This window comes from Acomys minous (genome assembly GCF_964271855.1).
Source record: "Acomys minous genome assembly, chromosome: 4".
Lineage (NCBI taxonomy): Eukaryota > Metazoa > Chordata > Mammalia > Rodentia > Muridae > Acomys > Acomys minous.
Genome location: NC_140486.1, coordinates 106,074,866 through 106,100,759, shown reverse-complemented (window position 1 = coordinate 106,100,759; position 25,894 = coordinate 106,074,866). Strand labels below are relative to the sequence as shown.

The 25,894-nt window shown below is 35.6% G+C and overlaps 1 protein-coding gene across 6 annotated transcripts in view; it reads right to left on the bottom strand.

Annotated features, from left to right (window-relative positions):
* ERBB4 (erb-b2 receptor tyrosine kinase 4) overlaps positions 1-25,894 on the bottom strand; it is a 1,013,384-nt gene that overhangs the window by 293,804 nt on the left and 693,686 nt on the right. For all 6 annotated transcript variants that reach the window (XM_084778333.1, XM_084778334.1, XM_084778335.1 and 3 more), the window contains 6 exons: positions 25,149-25,290; positions 22,431-22,544; positions 17,610-17,736; positions 8,355-8,428; positions 7,538-7,628; positions 5,142-5,341 (listed from right to left, as the gene is read on the bottom strand). In XM_084778333.1, coding sequence (XP_084634459.1) covers positions 5,142-5,341; positions 7,538-7,628; positions 8,355-8,428; positions 17,610-17,736; positions 22,431-22,544; positions 25,149-25,290 — 748 coding nt within the window. The remainder of the gene's footprint in view (positions 1-5,141; positions 5,342-7,537; positions 7,629-8,354; positions 8,429-17,609; positions 17,737-22,430; positions 22,545-25,148; positions 25,291-25,894) is intronic.

Sequence of the window (25,894 nt, the reverse complement as noted above, 5' to 3'; positions counted from 1 at the left end):
GTTTTCTAATGAGAGACAAAATGGTGGGGGGGGTGACATCGGGATGGGAATAGAGGTGGTGGAAGAGATAGGAGCAGTAAAGACAGTGGAAACCATAATTAGGATATTATGTTAAAAGTATTTTCAATAAAAGGGAAATATTTTGATTGGAAGTGAAAAACTCATGTAATGAATAAATTTTCGTGTACAGACATTTTTCACTTAGCATCTATGAAGATCACTTTAGCATTTCTTACTTCTTATTAATAACCACTCATCCTTTCATGCCTCGCGCTGATTAATGTACTTTTTGAAAATTTGTAATTCACCACTTTAATAAAGTGAATTTTACAATGTCAAAAGAAGAAATCTCCAGATATTTCTCACTTCATTCTCACTACCCCAAAATGAACATTTTTATTAAATTAATGCTGACTGTTGTATCACTGTACCATATAGTATGTGCACATATGAGTGTATGGTACATAATTTGTTATAGTGAGAAAATAAGTATCTAATAATAGTGACATCGGTAATGATAATATGTATTATTTTCTTTAAGGTAGCTTTATTCTTAATATTCTTTAAGCTAGCTATTATTGCTATTTTTTGAAATGTGGTACAGGAAATGGAGTTAGTGATGTTCTGAAAGAGTAGAACTTTAAGGAGGTGAAGGGGTGGCATGTGGGATCAGCGATGTTTGTCTAGCATGCACAACGCCTACATTAGTTCACGACTACACTCAGGGAATATGACCACTGGTCTCTAGTAGTTTTGGCATTTCTACCTAATTAGCCATTTCCTACAAAAGTGAGTTTTCAGAAAACATCAAGCCAGGCCCCTCTACCTTTACAGTCCTCCCTATAACAATATCAGCTGTGCCTAGCATGTTTTTCACAGCTGTTATATGTTGCCATTGTCAATATTCTGTTAGGACTCACCCACAAGGCTTCACCAGAGGTTGACCATAGACAATACCTACAATGATGGCTAACCTTGGTTGTCAACCTGAGTATATCTAGAACCAGCTAAAACCCAAACACTTCAGCATACCTGTGAGGGATATATCTATATCTATATCCATCTATACATACATACATACATACATACATACATACATACATACATATAGATGGATAGATAGATAGATGATAGAATTTGAGAGGGGGAAGAGCCAATTTAAACACAGATCATTTGAGATAGGAAGACACAACTAAAATCTGGTGACATCTCGTATAAAAAGCTTTTACTTTTGCCTGCTTATCTCATCATCATGAGCAATTTTATTTACCCCACTGCTAAGGCCTTCCTTCACTAGTGCCAGATCCCAGTGAAAAAATATAAGAGTCTTGCCTTTCCAATAGAGACAGCCATTCTGGGAATAGCTGAACCACAAGCTATAATTTATTATATTAAAATCCCCTTCAATGTATGTAGATTCATTTTGTCAGTTCTGTTGCTTTAGATAATTCTTACTAATACCCCCATTGTATGACTTTGGCCATCAAGAATGTGAACTAAACAAATCTCTTAACATTATAAAGTACCCAACTATAGTCTTATTTATTATATTTATTTATTTATTTACTTATTGCTGTAGTAACACAAAACATGTACTAAGACAGAGTGATTCCTGACATTTAAAATCATAAGTACCCATTGCTGTAATGAGTGGTGGGAAGTATTGCTATTACACGGTATTTATTTAGTAGAGGTAATTTTTAGGATGATAGAGGAATGTGTAAGAAACTATTTTTTGTTCCTTATCTACACAAAAATTTTACTTGTGTCTAGGTTAAGGAAATAATTCCACAGTGTAAGCTGCTTCATGGCCTAGAATAAGGATTATGATAACAATAATATTAAGAAATACAGAAAATAGAAAATAACTTCTTATATACTGTGGCTCAGCATTTAAAAAGAGGAAGGTAGACATCTAGATACCAGCACAGGAGATACTGATAATATATAGGTCAAAACATGGGTTATGGGACAATATATATACTGTGCTGGCTGGTTTTATGTCAACTTGACACAATGAATAGCCATTTGATATGAGAGAACCTCAAATAAGATAATGCCTATAGAAGATGGGGCCTTAAGCAAGCAAGCATGCAGGGCATTTTGAAAAATTAGTAATTGTTGTGAGAGTGCCCAGCCCATCACAGGTGGTGACACCCCTGGGATAATGGACCTGGCTACTGTAGGAATGTGGGCTGAGCAAGTTATGAGGAACAAAGTAGTAAGCTACACTCCTCTGTAGCTTCTTCATGAGCCATTAACTCCAAGATCCTGCCCTATTTGAGTTCCTTAGCTGCCCTCAAAGGACAGGGTATGTAAACCAAATAAACACTTTCCTCCCCAAGTTGCTTTTGGTCTTGGTGTTTTGTCACAGAAATAGGTACCCCAACCAAAACAGGCACAAAATGTTTTCATATTGACAAATCAATAACGAAGTTTTGCCTAATTAACTTTATATATTTACAATAGTTTCTGAGACATGAAATGTATGCACTGAAACACAACCTGGGATTTGAAGAGTTGGCATAATATTTATTTCTATACTGCTTATAAGTAAGAATTTCTTTCTTTTCTTTTAAGAAACTTCAAAGGCCTTAAGACAAGTCCACCAGAACCTCTCCCACATTGAACTGTCATTCTGTGAGTACCATCACCACATGGGAGAAAGAAGCAGGAAGCAATATGCTCTTTCATGTCTCAAGTTCATTCTCTTCAAATCATCATTCCTGCTTTGAAATTTTTGACTGAAAAGGGAAACTTTGCTCAAGCCACTGTCACCCTTTATGGATGAGTTGAGGGGAGGTCTTTCTTCCTTTTGAGTGTTTTAAAAAAAATCATTCTGAACTCCAAATCATCTGTTTAACGTGTCACATTTTATATAGATGGTCATCCCAGATTTAGGTTAGAGGGCTTATAGTGACTGTGTGAGAATAGTAGGTTTGTATGGATCTAGAGACATGTATGTATTGTATGCATGTCTTTGAATATGTGTTGAAAGTTCATATAAATATAGGCACAAATTCTGTCTGTTTACACTTATATTTTATAGAAAATATATGTACATATACACCCATACATATATGTATATATATATGTATATACCTTGGACATGTACAGATACAAAGAAATAGGCATCTAAGAACAATGTTCCTTTAAAAGTAGGAAAATTTTTAGACTTCTCATTTGTAGCAAGTACTGAAAGTTAAATTGCAGTGATTCACCACAAGCACACTTACTGACGTCATGTTCACAGGGGTACTATATTTTAGGAAAACATGTGTATGTGAGGATTCTGCAAATACAATGGTGTTTGAGATTATAGTTCACTATTTGACAAATAGATTTTATATAAAAAAAGGCACTTATTTGAATCATGCCATAACAAAACTTTTCTTCTAACTGCCTCATTTCTTCCACAAACTAAAAAGCTAGTACACAGGAAGAAATACACTTATGATTTAAAAATAGACAAATTTAGCGTAATACTGTAAATTGCACAATACTGAAAATTTGAAAACTAAGATGTTCAGTGAATTACCATTGCTATTGTGATGTGCTTCCCCTTGCCTCCTACAAATGTTTGTAAGCCTTAGAATGATATAAACACAGTGTACAATTTATTTCAATACTCTGCTGCATTACATACTTATTTTTTCTTCCTTCCAATTTGAATTTATATGGTCAGATATAAACATATATAAAACAACAATGTTTTCAAGAATTTCAAATTCTGTGTGTCCAAGAATACAGGCTATCTCTGATTCCTTCATATTTTCCTATATGTAATTACAAAACAATTACTTATGAAAGGTAGTGGAATGATTTTACTTTGAATGAAGGAAACAAAAGATACATACTGCACCCAAAAATTATTTAAGTATTTGTAAATTTGTATTAAAGACTCCATATTAATGCTATGCATCTTCTACTGTGTGGTATGGATGCACACACAAAAGTGTGATCAAAAAAGTTTCTAATCAGACAGAAAGCAACACAAAACAATTATCTGTCAAGCATCAACAGTGAATAAAACAAAATTAATAACCAGTACGCAGGAAAGTGAGCGTCATATAATACAACCTTGGATAGATTGATAGATAACTACAGCTATTTCACCTAAAACCTGAGCTTGGCCTTCCTTTAGATTTCTCTTTTTTCTAGAAAATATTTTTGAGGAAGAAAAGAAGCCACAATCTAAGCAGATTTCTCACAGGTTCCCTTTCATGTAAGATGCTAGCCTGAGATTGTTTAGACTACTGCTGAAGCAAAATGGAGCTATGAAGTTAATTTACAGAATGTAAATTCTGTTGTTCTCCTAAGACTTTAATTTCAGAACATCCCCTACTCTTCATCTGTTCTCATGAATAAATGGACTTTACCATTATTTATGTATACCCTATTGATTGTTCTGATGGTGAGATGAAATAAATAAGACATCATCCCAGGAATGTACTTTTTATAAAGACCTGACTCTTCTCATGATCTCTTCAATAAAGCATTTGCAAGAAAATAATTTGAATTCCTACTCATTGAACATAATATTTATCATAAATAACTCAGCTATATGAATAGGATTGCTTCAGATGGTATAAGAAAAATGGGCCTCACCAGAGAAGCGGGAGAGATTTAAGTATATGTTAGTTGGGGAACCCTGTAGAATCTGGCTATGAAAACATTCCTTTACGCAACAATGAAGCAATGAAATGGAGCAAAAGGATCAAACCAGACTGAAAATCAGAAAATAAGATACACAATTAACTTTTTTTCTAAAAAAGCAAATGTCTGGACAGCATTTTCCCACCTGTCAGAACACATCTTGTGTTTCTTAACTCCACAAATGGCATAGGAAGAGCCTTAGCATTACGTGGGAAACTCATTAAGTTTTAATGCCCAGGTTCTATCAGATCTATGTGCTCTAAATCTCCTGATGAGGTTTCCTGGCATTGGCCAGAATGTGAAGCCAGGTAGTATGCCATAAACATCACTGTCTCTAGTTTATGCCACATTTTTAATATTTATGCCACCTTTCTACTATCCAGCATTGGTTTGAGGGGCAAAAATTCTGATGCTGTTTTCAAGTACTTAGTTCAATATAAAAGCAAACTGAAGGTCATATTTTTAGCTATGGGTGGTGTACTTACTGCAGTTGTCAGCTCTTCTGTTGTCTCGGATCACTATTCTCTGGTTAATGGTGCTGAAGAGCGTCGTCCAGTTAATGGTGTGATAATAGCACAGGTTGCTGTTGTCAGTAATGTAGATGTTGCCTGCACTGATCTCCTTCAGGGACTGGAACTGTAAGGAGGTGATGCCTTGTTGTTTGAGAATAAGCAACGAGAGACCACTAGAAAGCAGAAGGGGAGTCAGAGGAAATAGATAATTATGAAATATACTGTAGACTTCAGTAAGGATATAACATCAATATAAAAGAGAACTGGTTCTTTATACTGCACTATGGTCAACATTTTTCAATCTGTGTTTCAAAATATTTTATCAGGTTTAAATTATACTCTCCACATCACAGTGTCTCAGTCAACTAAAGGGCATTGATCTGTCTTTGGTAGATACAAGTTCTATGTTTTACTAGTAATTTTAAATACACTTGGCTTTAAATTTATATCTGTCCTTAGAAACATAAGCAAGGACATTATATCATGGGCAGGGAGACATAATTTTTTGATTTTTTTCTTCTTTTCTAAATGCCTTGAATTTCTGACTACTGTATTTTAATAATGTCTGCAGTAATTAATATTTTATTCAATGGATAATAAAACTTCTTAGCATTAGGTATTTGTATAAGTTTATATCCTAATTATCCTCTTTTATTACATCTTTTTATTTTACCCTTTTCATGATATGTTTATTGGTTTCAATGTGGCATTTTCAGTCATATATGTTTTTATAGTTTCCTAAAGTTATTTTCTTCTATTTTCTGTCCACAATCACTGACCTATCTCTTCTTCCCAAATAATTTATTTTCACATCTTGTCATGTCATATCTATCTGTCTGTCTATCTATCTATCTATCTATCTATCTATCTATCTATCTATCTATCATCTGTCTGTCTGTCTATTTATGTTTATATTCTGTATTACAGAAAATATGCGATTGCCTTTGGTAATACAGTTTATTTTCCTTTACACAGTCCCCAGTACCACACATTTCCTGCAAATGGCATGATGATTTTTTATTCATATGGTAGAATTTTATTTCAGTATGTGTGTGTTTATACAATTTATACATTTGTTATTTCTTTTGAGAACTTTGTATATGAGTACCATATTTACATAATTCCCACTCCAGACTTTATATTCTTAATCACCCTATGATATATATATATATATATATATATATATATATATATATATATATATATATATATATATACACATACATACATATAGTGGATAAACTATCAGGGGGCTCATCTCTGGAAAAGACTGATTCTTCATTTCTTAGCCCTCATTAATTGTCTCCAATTGGTGTCCTGTAAGAGTTCCTCTATCCACACTGGGAAGTCAAACAATATTGTCATTATAACCATGCATCTATTGACAGGCCCAGCCATTCCTTAACTTGGCTATTGTGAACAGGGCTGCAATAATAAATGTAACATATTCCTGCTGTATGCTAACTTTGGGTATATATGTAAGAAGTGTATAGCTTGATCCTATTTTGATGGGTGAGGAATCCCCAAGTAATTTCCCTTCTTGATACTAGTTTGCATTTATACGTGTGTGTGTGTGTGTGTGTGTGTGTGTGTGTGTGTGTGTATGTGTTTTCTCCTGCAGCCTTTTTTTTTTTTTTTTTAGCATTTGCTATCTTTTGTTTTCTCAGTGACCTGCATTCTGACTGGAGTGATGACACTGACTTTCATTTTCTTTCATTTCCATTTTTAGATAAGAATGATGAACATTTTTTCAAGTAGTTATTAACCATTTGTACTTCTTTTCAAAACAAAGGGCTATATTTGTTTTTAAATTTTGTTTTAATAGTTAACTTTAACTGATACAAATTAAAAGAAACTTTTAAAAAGCAGTGAAATTTAAAGGTGCACTTATCATGCCATCTAAACCACTGACATTAGTATTTGCTAACAGTATCTTTCTGACCTCTGCATTTCTTGTTCACCACTAAAGATAAGGAGGCTATTCCAGTAATATCAGCCTAGTTTGTGTGGCACTAACACTGGCAACAGAGATAAAACTCACGTCTCTGGGTACAACAGCACTTATTTCCCACACACTCAAGTCATTGCTGAATCAGCTAAGTCTTTATTTCAGTATAATATAAATTAAAAATAAGTTCAATTTTACAGGCCACTTCATATGCCTCATTCTTGAAAAACATTAATATCAGCTCAGTCAAAATGTACTTGCAAATCAAACTGAATTTTATGTGTTTCACATCATGTCAGTAGGCTAATCTTAGGAAGCAATCCACGGATGGGTAATATTGATTGATGATTTTTGCATTAAAGAGCTTGTGATAGTCCTCCTTATACTGGTGTAGTTAATGGTACTGAACACATCCACCTACCTGTAGAGGACTCTCCCTCCTATGGTGACGAGGTTAGAGAAAACACTGAAATCTGTCATATTTGGGGGCCAAGATTGTATGTTCAGGAAACCTATAGGAAGTAATAAAGGAAGTAATTCATGATACTATTTTTCACAGACACTGTTAATTATTGTTCAAACATAATATATTGAAAGGTGTGAAGTAAGCAAAATGAAAACTACTTTTGAAATATCCACCATGTATTTATTATTTTAAAATTAAATAAAATTCTATCAGTGTCTGGAGTAAACAATAAAATAATAATTGATATCAAAGAGTGGTACCAAGAATCCATGCTTCTAAGACTCAGGGAATCATAAATGTGCACTGTCAAATATTGAAATAATAACATTTATTGTGGTAGATACATATACATAGACTTTTTATCAACTTTTATTTTCTGTGATGCTAGACCCAACTCTGATTCATAATTATAGAGCCATAGTTAGTAAAAAATTTAAAAATAGCAAATGTTCAAGTAAATATTGTGCTAAATGAGAGCTATATATTTCCCGTGCTAAACTTTCATTCTCATAATAAAGTTAATTGCAAAAGTCCAAGAATCATAAACCTTTTGGTTTTCAAACACAATAACAACAATATTTCAAAATTTATTTATGTAATTCTATTGGCTTCAAAATACAAAAGCTAAAAAGTGTTCAAAATCATGTGGTGTTTACAAATTATAACTTCTCTTAAAATTTATATTTACTATAATATTAAGTAATTATTTCAAGGAAACACAAGATAACCCAGCATTGTTTCTATATTATATGTATATAATTTTTAAAAGTACCTGTTATTTCTCTAACTGTCCGAAAGACATTAAGTTTCTCTGGGTCTATGGCATCAATTGCATTGTAAGGGTCCCTAGAAATCAAAAAGAGGAGCCAAATTTAAACTGATTATTTTCTAACCCAATACATTTGCTTCCATCTAAATACTATATTATTTAAAAATATAACAAATTTTAATACAAAATATATACACTTTGAATATTTCTGAAGTACCCTTTGCTTATGAAAATGCTTTGAAATAATTCATGTCTGATAATTTCTAAAGCTCTCATTAACGCAAGCTATTACAGGGGATGAGGGAGGGAGGGGAATTAGAGAGAATGAGAGAGGGCGATACAGTTGGGATGTGAAGAATTTAAACTGCAGAACAGGCAGGTAATTTATATTACTAATCCCACTATATGATAGCTCTGAGACCGGCTAAGAAATGATTGTCTAGGTACAGACAGTGCTTCTTCTTGGTTACAGAAACCCTATGAATTACTATTAGATGCCAGTCTTCACATGGCAGGGGTGAAGATTTACAGATTTTTTTTTCTGCACATACAAAGAGCAGAAAACCAGCCTTCAATGTTCTGTGCATCACACATACACACACACTTGATACACTTATAATTTTAGGACTGTATAATGCTTGTGAGAAATTATAAGCTTTCAGAGCAAAATAACCAGACACTGACATTGGATCAGACTAGACAGGATGCGTTCCTCTCAGCATGCTGGACACTGACATCCTGTATCCTTCATGTTCCAGCACCAAATGCTTCAAGTTTTCTTCATCATCAGAACAAGACAGTTCCCAGGACACATTCAAAGGAAGCTTACAATCCCAATTGGTCCAGCATTTCAGACTGTCCCACACAGGACTCTAATTAAGCCTGGGATTTCTCAACATTTAGAAACTGGATCACAATGCCATTCCTAGATTGTTTAACCATTTCCCTAATTTCATTTAAGCCCCTACAAAGGTATTATTCATCCCAAATCAGCTAGAAGAAACTTTAAGAGAACAATGCCCATTCCCTTTTACGGGCGTTGAGTAGGTTTTCGGTTGCTTCTTAGGGCTATAGAGGGTTATTACCAATAAGAGTTGGTTATAAGTTATTATATGCCTATATATAGATAAAACAAAGTTAGACACAGGGATGTCTGCCTTTTTCTTTATCTTACATTCTTAAGTTTGGAAAAGGGGTTGAAAATAAAGAAAGGGAATATAGAAATATATAGGGGAGATAGAACAAAAAGTAGATTAGTGAATCTACTCCTCAACTTAATGCCTCAATTGTCACTCACAAGGTTATTTTTAATTCACTGGTATAGAATTTTGCATATAGATGCAAATGAGTTTAATTTTAGTTACAGTGGTATAGAATTCAAATGTAAAATTATTCCTCACTATATCTATATCTCTCTCTGTGTGTGTATATATATATATATATATATATATATATATATATATATATATATATATATATATATATTTCTACTCCAATATAAGTTATTGTACCCAAATAACTCAATTTAAATGCAAAGTTTACTTCCAATGCTTTGAAAGTGCTATTGCAAGCTGTTTAGGATAAATAAGTTATACAAGTTAATTGTTAGTTGATCAAATCATGGTCACATCATTTGCTAGTTTGCTTTTATCACAAGAATATACATCTTAAGTGCAGCAGGTAGATATGATTTTATGGAAAGATAAAGCAGGAAAGTTAGATAAGGTCTTCCAAAAAACCTCAGAGACATGCAGAATATGGTATTTATTTTGTTTTAATTTTTTATTATTTTAAAGATTCACTGATAATGAGCTTAATTCCTGGAAACACCCAACTACCTCAAAGAGGATAATGAGCATCAAAGAACCTCCTTATAGAGATGGCTTCAAGTGTGGCAAACAAGCCACTGGGCAAAATGTCCTAATTTCTGCCACAGACAGAATTCTGCCTAAAAATGGGCAAGTTTGAATGCAGGCAGAGTTGACAGCCAAACTCTGCAAAGACAAGGTAAGCAAGTCCTCAATAGTTCCTACCTCACAAATATATCTGTCAGCATATTGGGCCAGAAGGCTGAAGAAGATGCTCCAACATTATAGAGAATTTTGGGTGACTATTCAGATAGAAAAATGTCTCTGTCATCTTCTCATTTAGGAAGCTATTAACCTGCACTCCCAGCAGACTCAAGTAATCAATTTCATTGCTTCTCAAGTCTCTGATGGAGTTGGAGACCAGGTAGCTTAGTTTTATAATGAAGCTTAGTTGTTTAGAGGTTAAGATGTTTTTAGGACTACATAGGTGTTTTTAAGTTGATAATGACAATATGTGATGGAGATTGATTTGCATTCGGAAGTTTAGATGCACCAAGATAGGAAAGATGTTTTCTTCAAGGATGTCAAATACAAATAGCCAAAACACTAAGAATGTAACATTTATATAATTCCTGATTATGTCATGGTTCTTCTTGCTATAGGCAATGTGTGTAATAATATAAATGTATATGTAAAAAATAAAAATAAAAAACCAGCTATTATATTATTTTTTTTTTCATCTTACAAAAATATTTTAGGTAAATATTGGTCATGCAAAATAATGGCATACTTGAGTATCAAGTCCAACATTATAGCAAACTGTCTAAGCAATTAAAGCAATGCTTTCAGTAATTTGAGGAGCATATCCATTTGTAAGTTCTTTATTCTTTTAGAAGGCTATATGTGATGTGTAGAGACTTCACACCTCCATGGAAATGAAACTTCTATGCACTGATCACTTTTCTATGAGATGCTGCACATTCTAAAAAGAATGAACTTAGGCTTTTCAGGAATTATTGATTAAATTAAAAGAATGTAATTCTTCCTGTGAACAAGTATCTTTTGCACGCACCTGTGAGAACTTTCTATATCGTGTAGCAAAAACCATTAGAATACAGTGATCTCTTTGAATGCAATCTTATTTGAGTTATTAACCAATATAAATTCTAACAGTCCAACAAACCAACAGGTATATGGCATAGCTGCAGGAAATGGAGTCTGCATCAGCTGAAAGTAGATCTTTGAAAGGTTATTATTTTCAGCAACTATGAATTCCAGGTTGGTTTCTCAAACCACCTGACATTAGCTTTTGTGACTTGTTTCATCAGCATATTACTCCACCCAATGGACCATCTCATCTCTTTAAAAAAAGGCTTGCTTAAATTACATTTTAAACTAAGAAATGCTATCAATGCAATGTACTAGTTGTTAATGCACATTGCTGTAGAAGGCTCTGATGCTATACATTGCTGAGACTGAGATACTGCCGGCACACTTTTCTATGACTCAAAAATAAACTATTGTTTCAGAGTATTCCCAGTGTCACATGACTATCTCTAGAAAGCTTAAAGCTTAAGTAAAGTATCTCAAAAAATTAAATTCTTGCTCTCACATACACCCTCTCATACATATATGCATAAATACAAGTATGTGTACATATGCACATATGTACATATTTGTGTGTTACATAATACATGATCATTCTTTTAAGGCACATATCAGCAAAATAAAGTATAATATGTAGGAGACCTTTCCTATTATTACTTATGAGTTTTTTTTTTGTGGTTCTTCTTGCTGTAGGTAGTTTATTGAATAGACGTGTGATAATACAAATGTATATGTATTATCTTTAAATATTTTTTTATGCTTGGAAAATTCTCACACATATACAATGTATCTTGAACACATTTGACTCTACTCCCTCATTCAAATTTCCTCCCCCCTCACCCAATACATTCCCATACAAATGTCATGTCCTCTTTCTGATACAAAATATTAGAACACACTGACCCGAGTTCATGGTGCCCATATGCACACGGTTGTCAGGTAGTCCACTGGGATACAGGACAAGATGTTGGTGACCACCCCACCCAAAGAAAAGAAACTTTCCTCCGGCAGCCATCGGTTGGCTCCTTCTCAGCCATGTTACTGGTCACACCTCCATGCTGGATGGTTTAACTAGCTTGTTATTGTGCAGGTAGCCACAGATGTTGTAAGTGCATGTGTGCAACAGCCAGGCCACGTCCAGAAATCAACATTTCACAGAATACCTACTCACCCTTCAGTTCTTTAATTCTATATCCGACTTTTAGTATGAAAAACTCTCTTAAGCTGAGGGAAATATAGGCTCTGAAAATGGGGAATGTACTTTTTAACATTGTTCTGCCATGGAAAACAACACACAGCAATTCTGCCTACAAATTCAGGAGATCTGGCTTCACTGAGAAAGACTCAAATTTCAGGAACACCCACAGAAATGGGGCCAACTCAGACCATGACTGAAAACTTCTAGGTAGCAAGGAATGACATGGATTTTGAGCTATAAACATGAACTCGAATGAACCACAGACATTTTATATACTTAATTTTAGAGTTCAAGACTCCTTTAAAATAAATAAACAGAATTCTCCTTTTTAACTTCAAAGCCCCTCTGGGGAGTTCCATCTTAAAGCCACTGGGAGAGCCACAGTACCTTAAAATTTCTTTTCTACCTAAACATAGAACCATGTAAAAGAAGATTGTGACTCCCATGTCGTTGGTGACTCAAAATATCTTTTAGCATAGAAAGAAAAAAAATCGCAATTCTCCTGAGAGAAAGATATTTTATCATGAAACCTAGGAGTGACAGCCACTATTTGCCATTAATGTGACCTGTCTGGAAGAACTTTTCCTGCCAGACCTTTTCTGTGAAACAATGCCAATCTGCTTACGGGCAGCTTGTCGCTGTAAGAACATGTACAGGAACAATGTCAGGCGGAAGGATGAGAGGACTGTTGCCCTGATTACCCTGGACACCGTGCATGCCTGTGCTGCTCATTCTAACCAAGGAAATGAGTTGAATTTCCATTCCTGCCAATGACACCATTATGTCATTGTGTGAACATGCCAATTACATTTATTAATATATTTTTAAATACAAAAATTTAATTGGCAATCTGTCAAGACTGTATTTTCTGAAAGAAATGTCTTTCTGCATAATATATCATTTAATTACGACTTTTGTGCCCTCATTTTTAAGCAAGTGTGTCGATGAATACTAGTATGCTATTAAAAGTCACTATTAGGATGTTGAGAGTAATGGCAATGAAATTGCATAAAACCTTATATTTACTAGAAGTTTACTATTCACAATATCTACAGCAACCACTTGTAAAATCCACTCTACCCCTTCTTTCTCTCTCTCGCCCATTCATGCACACATACTGAATAAACTACCACCCCTATTTTTTAAAATAATTTTTTATTAATTTATTCTTGTTACATCTCTCAATGGTTATCCCATCCCTTGTATCCTCCCCTTCTTCCCTCCCTCCCATTTTCCCCTTATTCCCCTCCCCTATGACTGTTCCTGAGGGGGATTACCTCCCCCTGTATATGTTCATAGGGTATCAAGTCTCTTCTTGGTAACCTGCTGTCCTTCCTCTGAGTGCCACCAGGTCTCCCCCTCCAGGGGACATGGTCAAATGTAAGGCACCAGAGTACGTACCACCCCTATTTTTATACAGATATAAAGTGTTTTAGACCTATTGAATTGACTTAATTGTCATAGTTTTGTAAAGTGAATGGGAAGGATTTCAGAACATACAGCTCATGCTACCATGAGACTGAAGATGGAGGCATATCCTATTTCACATATATCTGTCTTGCAAAATGTCGTATATGGTTTCCCTTAGACACAACAGTATGCATTTTAACTTCGGGTATTCCAGCTTTCAGCAGTATGACTAAGGACAGATGATCACCTGAACTAAGAAGCAGGATGTATCTGAAATAAAACTTTGACTTTATGTGCTTCCAAAGATAGTCTATAAAGGACTTTCATTGATCCATAAAGTAATATTTATTGAACACGTCTCTGAGCTATAAGCTAGACAGACTTGGCGGTTTTCCTCTTGCCGTCTTACCTGCCTCGCTTTGGTGTTTCCCCTTCCCGCTGCCCTACTCGCCCCTCCTCTTTCCTTACCTTTTGTATCATTCTTTAAGATTTTCCTGGCACGGGTCTCTAAACAAATCAAAATAGTTTTTGATTTATTTAGCAAACACAACCAGAAGAGCTATTTATTACCAATCCATTTCCCAGTTTCTCACAGGAGGGAAGCGAGTGTTTGACATGAAATAGAACGCACCAAGCCCCATTCACACCATCCATCACGGGCCTGCAATTCAAACTCCACGCTGGTCCGGATCAGGTCACCTACGCCTACTGTATCATTCATCTTTAGTTGGGTTCATTTTAAAGAAAGTTTTCACCATTCGGATCTCTAGTCCATGGTGAGTTTTAAGGCAATTCTTCTTCACCTGAATGAATTAGTGATACGTTAGTCCTTACAAAATGAGGAATTTAAAGTTTCACTATTTGTCTGGGGTTCCTATTGTACAATACACTTGATCCTATGATACAGTTGTTACTATTTGTTTTGTAATTATATGTTGACTGTTACCTTACTCTGGAGCAGAGATGAAAAGTGTAAAATCCTCATAAATAGTAAAACTCCCCTAATAATCCTCTATGATGAAACAAGACTAAAATACTAATGCTAAACCTCATTAAATCATTTTTTTCCCAAAATTTCTCTCCCAGACATTATTTAGAAAATTTTTGACCATAGGCATGTCACTTTTCATAATTATTCTACTACAATAATTTTTACAGTGGTTCTCAATGGGGGGAGTATAACTTCATTAAGTGGAAATTGGAGCACTTACAGGAATGTTGTAATTGTAACAGTAATTAGGTTTTTAATAATAACCCAAGGGCAATGCTTTTAAAATCATCTTACAGCAAATGAGTTCCCTTTGTCCCCTACAATCTTAAAGCAAAATGGCCAGAGAGAACCTCAGGGTGCTACCTTTACACCGAATCATCTTTTCTATGTAATCCCCTAGCCATATTGTCCCAATTTCAAAGAAATGTAGTTACCTCCGTGTGTGTGTGTGTGTGTGTGTGTGTGTGTGTGTGTGTGTGTGAGAGAGAGAGAGAGAGAGAGAGAGAGAGAGAGAGAGAGAGAGAGAGAGAGAGAGATCTGTCTAGTTATTTTCTACTTCACTCTCCAGATATTCATATGACCTTTATTTTCCTGCACTTCTTATTCAGAATGATTTCTGATATCATTACTCATAAATCTAAATTTATGTGCTATGTAGAAAATGAGAATTTTTCTATAAATACCTTTTCATCATACTGGGCCATTTTCTTATGTTCATTTTAATTATAACTAGAAATTACAGTGATTTTTAAAATTTTAGTATTTAATAGTGCACATTATCTCTGGATTTTATTTTGAATTTTTAAAAATGTCAAACGTTTGAAAAACACATACATGTGACTATATGGTGTTAGGACTGACAATGCCAAAAAGCACTTCTGGGAAGCAATTTATGAGAAATGTTTTCGAATTGCACCAAACACCAATGTTTGGAATTTACTATGTTAAATCACATCTATGATGGTTGTTATCACCAGTGTAAAAGGATCTAGAATCACCTAGATAAATCTGAAAGCTGACCTATGAGAGATCATCTAGATCAGTTAGCCTCTGGGTAGACCTGTGAGAGATTATCTTGACTAGGTCAGTATAGGTGGAAAGACCAACTTGAAACTTGAATGACACTGTCTGCAGGCTGAAGTTGTGAGATGAATAAAAAGGAGAGAGAGAGAGAGAGAGAGAGAGAGAGAGAGAGAGAGAGAGAGAGAGAGAGCATGCAATGTGACCTGCTGGTTCAAGTCCTGAGTTCCTTTCTGTGTTAGGTGTATCTTGAAATTGTGAACCAATACAACCCTTCCTTTCTTAAGTTGCTTTTGTCAGGGTGTTTTATTATAGTAATAAGAATAATAACTAATACAGTGCCCATGTGGAAGGAGGCAATGGGAGTCAAGTAGCTCCATCTCAGTTTTGGATTCTCAGATGGTATTACTAACAGATGCTATTATTTTTGTCATAGGAATATTTAGTTTCAAAAATAATTAACATATACATATATCACTTTCTGGGTGACATGTGCTCATTAAGCTATATATTAGATGGTAGTATTAGCCCAGATCTCCTACCAATGGGCTAAAGATGCTAGGTTAACAATGCAGATTATTTCAAAAAACTGTGAGAACTTTAGTGAAGGTAACCGGATGGATGCCATCTGATAATGGTGAGGATTACTCAGCATATCACTGTCATGTATGAATGTGGGCTGAGAAGTACAAAGATTTCAAATGGAAGGTAGTAATCTTAACTTTAAGGAAAGCATTGGTTTGGCTAAAAATAAATCACTGGACAGAAGATGCATATATAATTTTATAGGCTGTGACACGAGGCCATATTAAAAACTGCAGTTTTAATAGAGATGTTGTATGCAAGAACATAAATAATAATTTGTTTGAATGAAGATAAATACTTTGTCCCATTGTTCATGCTGTTCTTATTTGGAAATATTTATTCATAATGTATTAAGATATTTTGCTTCCAGAAATGGGGTGATATATGTTCAGTATAAGAGTTTGAATTAAAATATGTGAGTGATAGTCTTTATTTGTAGCCTGTAGCACTAATATCTAGAGATCAAGTGGTAATATAGACAAATAGATAAGATACAAAGTATAGCTATTGACATTTTTATTACACAAAGAATACAAACTTGGTTATTTCCCCAGTTAAAGCCAGCAGGCGGCTCTGTAATGAAGGACCCCAGATAATGTAACAGTTTTTATTATCAAAATAAAATTCACTTTATAGTAACGCTAATTTCCCCATATAAAAGAAAAAGAGAGACAAGAATATGTCAGAACAAAGTAAACATTTAAAGGCAGCTCAGGAGAAGTTCAACTTAATTTCACGTCAGATTCTTCGAGTTATTGCATGTCAGTTGTTTTTAAATATATGTTGTTTTGAGTGAATTCTTTGTAAATTCAAATGGAACTTCTCACTTTGTCTGTTAGTATCATTTTCTTTAAAGTGGCTAAGACTGGAGCTTGCTGTGACTATGGGTTTTATGAGACTGTCATGAAAATACCTTCAAGCCGAATTACAAATTTGCGTTTTCATACTGGAATAATAACCAGCCTCCCAAGGCAGACGTGTCCCCAGACTACTGGAGGGCTGGTCACTACTTTGCCTGGAAAGAGTGTTAAGGAAACGTAAACCTCCTCTAGGTCCAGCTGACTCAGCAGCAATCAAGTGTGCCAAGCGGAGGAACTCCTTCACGTCGCAGAACAGTGCTGTAAAAACTGAATACTGACCCGTGAATCCCAGTCACAAGGAAGATGAGATTGCCGTTGATCTTTGTGCAGTTTATGAATTTGTCGATGTTACTGGAATCCACAGTCTGGGCTGACAACAGCGATCCCGTGCCGATGCCATCACATGCTATAGAAGCAAGAATCAGAATAAACAGCTGGAAAACATATTCTTGGCTAAAAACTCACTGCACTTTCATTAAAAAAAATAATGGCATTTATTTCGGAATTTTTAAATTACCTATTTTTTTAAAATAATAAAAAACAAAACAAAACAAGTTTTCCCCCCTTTGGTTTGTCGAGACAGGTTTTCTCTGTGTAGCCCTACCCATCCTTGGAACTCACTTTGTAGACCAGGCTGCCCTCAAACTCAGAGATTTGCCAGCCTATACTTCTGGAGTGCTGAGACTAAAGGAGTTGTTGGACTGCATGCCCAGCTGTTGCATTTATTTCCCTCCTTTGACGGTATATGGACTTATATGTGCTAAACCAATTCAATAGTGCTGACCCTACTCCCTTATCGGTTTAAAATAATTTTATTTAACCACTCTCCCATAAAGCCCAACTTCAAGAAAATGAAATTAAACTCAAAACACACACACAGACACACACACACACACACACACACACACACACACACACACACACACACACCCCTAACAAACAACAACAAGCGTGGAGTCTGTTTTGCGTTGGTCACCTCCTCCTGAGCATGAAGCCTGCCCTGGAGTGTGACTAATCTACACAGGGTCACTTCATTGGAAAAAAAACTGATTTCACCTTTTCCAACAAGTATAAATTACAAATAGCTTCTTGGTTAGCAGCGGGATTTAGTGCCCACTTACCCTTCTCTGGGCTGGGATTTTGTTTGGTTGAATTTGTGCAGACCTTTGAAAATGCCCTCACAGCCTCGATGCGTTCGTATGTTTCCTAGTTCATTGAAATTGGGTGGTTAGGGAGATAAAGCGAATCTGGGAAGACTTGGGAGAAGGGAAAGACTAGGATCCAAATGTATTCTTTGGCCATGAATGGTGATAAACACTTTTAATCCCAGCACTTGAAAGGCAGATTCCATTCATTCTTGAAGAGAGTCTCCCTTACTGATTCATTATTACATACATTCCATTTCCCCCTCTTAAGCCCTCCTATCTCATGAGTCCCTTTTTATTTTACACACACACACACACACACACACACACACACACACACACACACACACAAACTTAAATATGGATTGTATATTTCAGATAAAACATAGAACATTGTGTTTCTGAGTCTGACTTATTTTGCTTAACATAATGATTTGGGCTCCACCTGTTTTCCAAAATATGTTGTAATTTTTCTTTCTAAACTTTCATAATATAATATTTTCATTTTTTTTTGTTTATAGGCAACTATGCTAGTATGCTGGTTCTATTTTCTGGATGTTATGAATAGTACACCTGTGCACTCCGCAATGTGTCTATGTTGTGTTGGGTTAGAGCCTAGTGGTTATATACAAAAGTTGGGTATACAGTAGCTCTATTTTTTTCAGTATTTTAAAAAAATCAACTTGAAAATTTGTTTCCTTGTCAAAAAATCAAGTCTCTATAGGTATGGGGGTTTATTTCTGGCTCTTCGATTCAATTTCTTTGATCAACCAGCCTATTTCTATGTCAGTACCATGCTGTTTTTATTACTGTTGCTCTATTGTATAGCTTGAGATCCGGGTGGAGATTCCTCCAGAGGATATCTCATTGTCCAGGATTGTTTTAGCTAATCTGAGTATTTCGTTTCTCCATATGAAGTTGAGAATTGATCTTTCAAGGTCGGTAAAGAATTGTGTGCGTATTTTGATGGGAACTGCATTGAATCTATAGACTGCTTTGGTAAGATAGCCATTTTTACTATGTTGATTCTCCCAATCCATATATATCTGTCAGGTATATTGGGCGAGATGGCTGAAGAAGATGATCCAACAGTACAAAGAGTTTAGGGCGCCTATTCAGGTAGCAAACTGTCTCTGTCATCTTCTCGTTTGGGAAGCTACTAACCTGCACTCCTGGTATACTCAGATTATTAATTTTATTCTTTCTCAAGTCTCTGATGGGGTTGAAGACCAGATAGTTTAGTTCAACAATGAAGCTTAGTTTTTTAGGGCTTAAGATGTTTTTAGGTCTAGATAGATGTTTTAAGTAGATAATGATGAGATATGATAGATAGTGATTTACATTCAGAATTTTAGACTCACCAAGATAAAAAAGGTGTTTTCTTTAAGGCTGTCAAATATAAATAGCCAAAACATTAAGAATGTAAAATTTATATAATTCATGATTGTGTCATGGTTCTGCTTTTGTATATATGTGTAATAATATAAATGTATATGTAAATAACAAAAATGTTTAATAGAAGAACTGGTTTCCATAGTATCTGCACCATTTCACATTCTCATTGGTAGGCTATGGGTTCCCTTCTATTGCAAGCATTTGCCATTTAGTTTTGATAATAATCATCCGACTTTGGGTGAGGCAGGACATATAAACAATTTTAATATGTATTTTTCTGATGGCTTAAGACACTGAACATTTTGTCAGCTATTTGCTGGCTGTATGTATTCCTTCTTATGCAGACTGTCTACTCAGGCTGCACATGGTGGTTCACGCCTTTAATCCCAGCACTTAGGAGGCCGAGGCAGGCAGATCTCTCTGAGTTCCAGACCAGCCCAGTCTACAAAGTGAGTGCAAGACAGCCATGACTACACAGAGAAACTCTGTCTTCAAACAACCAACTCCCCAAAAAAGAAAGAAAAAAAAAAAGAAAGAAAGAAAAACTATCTACTCAGTTCATTAGCTCATTACATTACTTTAAATATTTATTCAGCATTTACTACTGAGAATGCATAACAATATTGTCTCTGTATCACAATCTATTGATCAAGAGCCATTGTCCAAATTCTTTTTAAATTTAAGTTTCCATCATTATCACCTAGTTATAACTACAATAAAACTTTTTATCAATTAATACTTATATGATCAAATTAAATTTCTTATAATTGTGTTCATTCTAAAATATGACTTTTGGACCTAAAAATATATTAATCTCTAAACAACTAAGCTTGATTGGAAAACAATACTATGTGGTCTTCAACATCATCAGATTTATAAGTTGATAATGACATAATATGATAGATATTTATTTCATTCAGGATTTTAGACACACCAAGAGAGGAAAGATGCTTCCTTCAAGGCTGCCAAATACAAATAGCCAAAACTCTATAACCTTAACACTTATACAATTCCTGATTGTTTCATGGCTCTTCTTGCTGTAGGTAGTATATTGTACATATGTGTAATAATATAAATGTATGTGTAAAATATTTTTTAAAAATTCTAAAAAATCATCTTAAAAGAAAAATATAACTTTTAATGTTTTCCAAAATTAAAAGCAGGTGTTTTAGTAAAATAACTCTTGATATATTAACCATTTACTGAATTCAATTTAAATAACTACCCTATAAAATATATATTAAATAGAGAATACTGTGAGAGGAGTTGGTGCCAGTGGCACACAAATATTTATACATATATTTTATATTACCTATGCTTTCTAAAGGCTCTACTTTGAAAACCGGTTTATGTGTTTGTGAGGTAGACCTATAAGATAGAGAGGGAATGAGATAGAGAGAGGCATTCACACACAAAAAGGCATACAATCTGAAAGCCTAACTTTGGAGAGATGTGAATTCCACTTTTATTTCGCTTAAAGTTGTTCTTCTGTGGAGGAATCTAAGCATCCATACCTAGACACTATTTCTTTCTTCACTAAAATTCTATAGCATAAATTATCCGTGACACTGCCTTACTACTTACAGTGCACATATTGCTCCACACATCTGTTAAAATATAGTTTTAAGACATGGAGAGTGAATTATGCATGGTCCTTCCCTTTGTGCCCTTATTATGTTTTGCAGATCTTTTTGTGTGGAAATAATTTATGGGATACTAAACAGTGAATCCTTGTTTTGTGCCAAACTTCTAACACTTGCTGCTTCTTGGTAATGATGTGGTTTGAGTACTTGCCTAGCATGACTGAAGTCATGGGTTGAATCTCCAGCATTATAAAAATAGAGAGAGATTGAGGGAGAGAGAGAGGGGGGAGGAGAGAGAGAGAGAGAGAGAGAGAGAGAGAGAGAGAGAGAGAGAGAGAGAGAGAGAGAGAAAGAAGAAGAAGAAGAAGAAGAAGAAGAAGGAGGAGGAGGAGGAGGAGGAGGAGGAGGAGGAGAGAGAGAGAGAGAGAGAGAGAGAAAAGAAGAAGGAGGAGAGAGAGAGAGAGAGAGAGAGAGAGAGAGAGAGAGAGAGAGAACAAGGAAATATCCTTTCTTCTTGGCTGCTCTGTTAGTATAATTCAAAGTCAATCAAACCCACTATTACTATTAGCCAGTATTTTTTAGAAAAACAAAGTTAAATAAAGTGTGTGTGAATGTGAGTGTGCGTGTGTGTGTGTGTGTGTGTGTGTGTGTGTGTGTGTGTGTGTGTGCGGTCAGTCATCTACTGTGGGAGCATTTTTTTTTTTCTGAGAAGCTAATGCCATGGTCTATTTAAAGGCACATGAAGCAAGTAGGTGCCATTTAATCCCATCACTCAAGAGGCAAAGGCAAGCAGATCGTTATGAATTTGAGGCCAGCCTGGTTTACAGAGCAAGCTCCAGAACAGCCATGTCTACCCAGGGAACCCCTATCTTGAAAACACAGCACCCCCAAACAACAACAGGAACAATACTGAAAGGTACAGGATAGCCTTTGCTAAAGTCTCCTGTTCTAACCCAAAACCCTGAAATATCACTCACCTTTGGGGCAAATATCAGTGCAAGGCTTACACATTTTAATCCCATTTTCTTCAACCTCCATCTTGGAACTAGGACAGGCACGCACACAAGAACTGGAATCTACCACAAAGTTGTCTGCATTAAAAAAAAAATTCAATAAGCAACAACGTTAATATTCAACCACCGAGTTTAAAAGAAGATGATCTAACAATCTGAAAGTGGCGCCATTGATCATATATGTGCCTCTGCCTCTGAAACAATCCCACCTCCAGATACTTCAACCTGAAACAGCGTCTCGAACGCACACAGCAACGTGTGCGTTTGGTTACTGCTCCACGTTCCGAATTATCCCCAAGACAGAGAGATTTCTATTATAGACGTAGGAAACTACGCTGCATTTAGTTTGTGTTCCTCAACAGTTCCAGTTCATTTCATGACATTATGCAAGCTGGAAGTCTAAAATACTTCAAGTTCATGAGGCACAAAGGAAGCTTAAGTTAAGCTGCCTTGGACCAAGACAGAGCACTTCAAATCCTAAAGGAAAGGTTTAAAATGCACCCTGTGTCTTATTGCAGTGTCACCCAAACTTCCAGATACATAGTGAAAAAACTGAAAGACACAACTTTAGCAAAATGCACAGTCAGACAGTGGGCATCTTATTACTTAGACATGGTGACAACCTTAGGGAACCAATATCTGTGAGGTGCCAAGACTGTCTTTTGGAAATAAAGAATAAGTTGCTACATCTAGACCTTTCAGAAACAAAGGGACAAGGTGTTGCTTGTGAAAATAGTCTGAAATGGGATGTCGTCACATCTTCCCCTGAATACTGCTCAGGAATGCCATAAAGGATTCCAAAAATGTTGCATGCCCAAAGCAGAAAAGACATGTGGTCTTCGTGGGACATGCGATCCAAGTGACTTTGTGTTGTTTCATGAATGGTGGAAGAAAATAAGGATTTAATAGGTCCCACCTATGAAAACCTAACGGAGACCTCTAGGTTTAAATATCAAGGCCCATTGTCAATGGCCTAAGATTTTATATAGATTAACAAACAGCATCTGAAATGCTTTCAGGACCTGATAGAAACAGATCTTAAATATGGGTCAGGGTTGGTTTATGGTCAGCATGGCCATCATCAGCATGCTCTTATTTGGAGGGATGAATGTATACTCTCAAGCAGAGACAACCCAGCTGCATGGAGACTTGAAGGAGGGCGCTGGGACAAGGTAGTGAAAGAAGTCAAGCCAGATACAAAGAAACATTTCCTAGTCAGTTACCAGCGGCCCAGTCACTTTATGTGGAGAAAAGAGTTACTCCAGAACTTGCTGTGTGAGAAGAAGATACAGAACATGCTGGGGTCCAAAGTAGAAGGATGGCAGGATAAGTAATCTGAAAAGGTCCTTACAATAAACATCACACTTTAAACAGTAGACCTCCAGCTTCTGGCTGTGCTGTGGACCCTTTCGAAGGTAGGCACTATGGGTTGCAAGTGATCATTAACGAGAGGCTTTTGAAGATCACTCCTGCCTCGGTTCTTACCTGCCTCAAACCTATCTCAATTCAAGAGTCTTTGCCACAAGCTCCACATGGAGACAATGGCTCTCTGCTTTATGAGGATTGAAATCCCTCACACCAGGAGACACATTTTAGCTTTTTCCCTCTTACATTGTTTCTGCTGGGTATGTTAATCATAGCTACAGAACTAATACAAGAATCACATGCAATCCTATGGAAGCAGAGTCCTGTATAATAAATTGTCTTGGATTACAAGTTAGATGCCATGGAATGCCTATGCACAAAGGACTCTCTCCAAGAGGCACTGAAACCTGGCCGTTCTTCCTTTTATTCAACAAGTTAAGAGTTTTTAGGTTTCAGAATGCTGAACCCGGAGAGTGGAGACCTGTGTGGAGAAGCTAAATGATCTTGGTTCCAAAGATAGTTGTAGTTTGGCAACCTAATCCCAGTGAACAAAGTCTACAGATGGCCTTTGAGGTACAGTAGAAAAAAGAGTGAGGTGTCTTATACTGGCCAAAAAGAAGGATATTCCGATATTCCAGGCATCCTATTTATATTATATAGATTGTAAAGCTCCACTTACATGATTATATGAGTAAATATAGTTATTTAATTAAAATATAAATAAATTACTTAGACTTTCCAATAGGTAAAATTCACATTGGTCATAGAATATTCATATGTATGTTTGATATATATATTCACATATACTGTTTAAACATAATAAAAGTAATGATGGTCTTGAATCTCTTGCATGTTATCTGTTTGCTGGATATCACTCAATAACCTTCATATCAATTAAATTACTAAGGCATATGTTCTACTGTAAGTAACCAATCATCAATTATTATATGCGTAAAGCCAATTCTATCAGGATCTGACCTTATTTAACATACAGTTTGCTGTCAACAATGATTTTTTTTCTGAGAAACAGCATCATGTGCTGAAACCCAAGTCATAGAGAACCTAAGTTTTAGGAATGAGCCCTACCACTGTAACCTCAAGTCTGGCTTGTCCTTATTATGAGTCCGGGTTTAGCACTTAAACATATGGATCTTTACTTACTTATTTTTGCAAAATACAATTGTTAGGACCCACAGCTAATGTTAACTGATTTACCATTTTTAATTTTCCAGTTCGAAATGAAATTGATCACACATAGAACCTCTCTATTTTCCAGTAGAGATCTGGTTATTTGATGCATCTTAGTGTGTCACTTACGCGGGCATTTCTTCACACAGAATGCTCCATACGTGTACTTTGCATTGAAGTTGTGTTCCAGTTGAAAGGTGGTTGGGTTGTAGACAAATGTTTGTGGACACTGAGTAACACAGGCTCCACTGTCATTGAAGTTCATGCAGGCCTGCAACACAGCAGAAGCATGGATAAGCAACCTTCCTCATCCTTGTGTATTAAGCCCTGCTGTCCTGGTCTCATGAAAAGTACCATACCTTATTGTTATATTTCAATTTTATAAATCCTGTCCTAATGGTTAATTTCTAAGTCATTCTGCCTTTCAGTTTCCATCAGCTTCTCGCCCGCTCTTGCATCAGTAAATGGTACTGTGATTACTGCTCTTCACATAGAGTATTGTATATCTACACAGTCTTAAACTGAGTATTGGTTTATAATATTTAAGATAGATAGAAGTGGAAGATTATTTGAGTTCACACTAATTCAACATACTTATGTTTAATCAGGACAGAGTGTTTGTCTCCAGTTCTGTAGGTACGATTTTTTTTTTTCTCTTTTGAGTGTGGTTGGTTAACTTGTGCCTTTTGTGGCTTGCTGAGTACACATGGCCTATCCTATTACAGTAGAAAACATCGTAACGGTGATTTATTTACTTATACTTAAGGAGAAGCTAGGGCAAAGGCCAATCAACTATTATAGTCATAACTGTAAATCTGAAGAAGTGGTAAACTATCTTTAGTTGGGGGGGGTAAATAAAATTGCATCATTTTCCA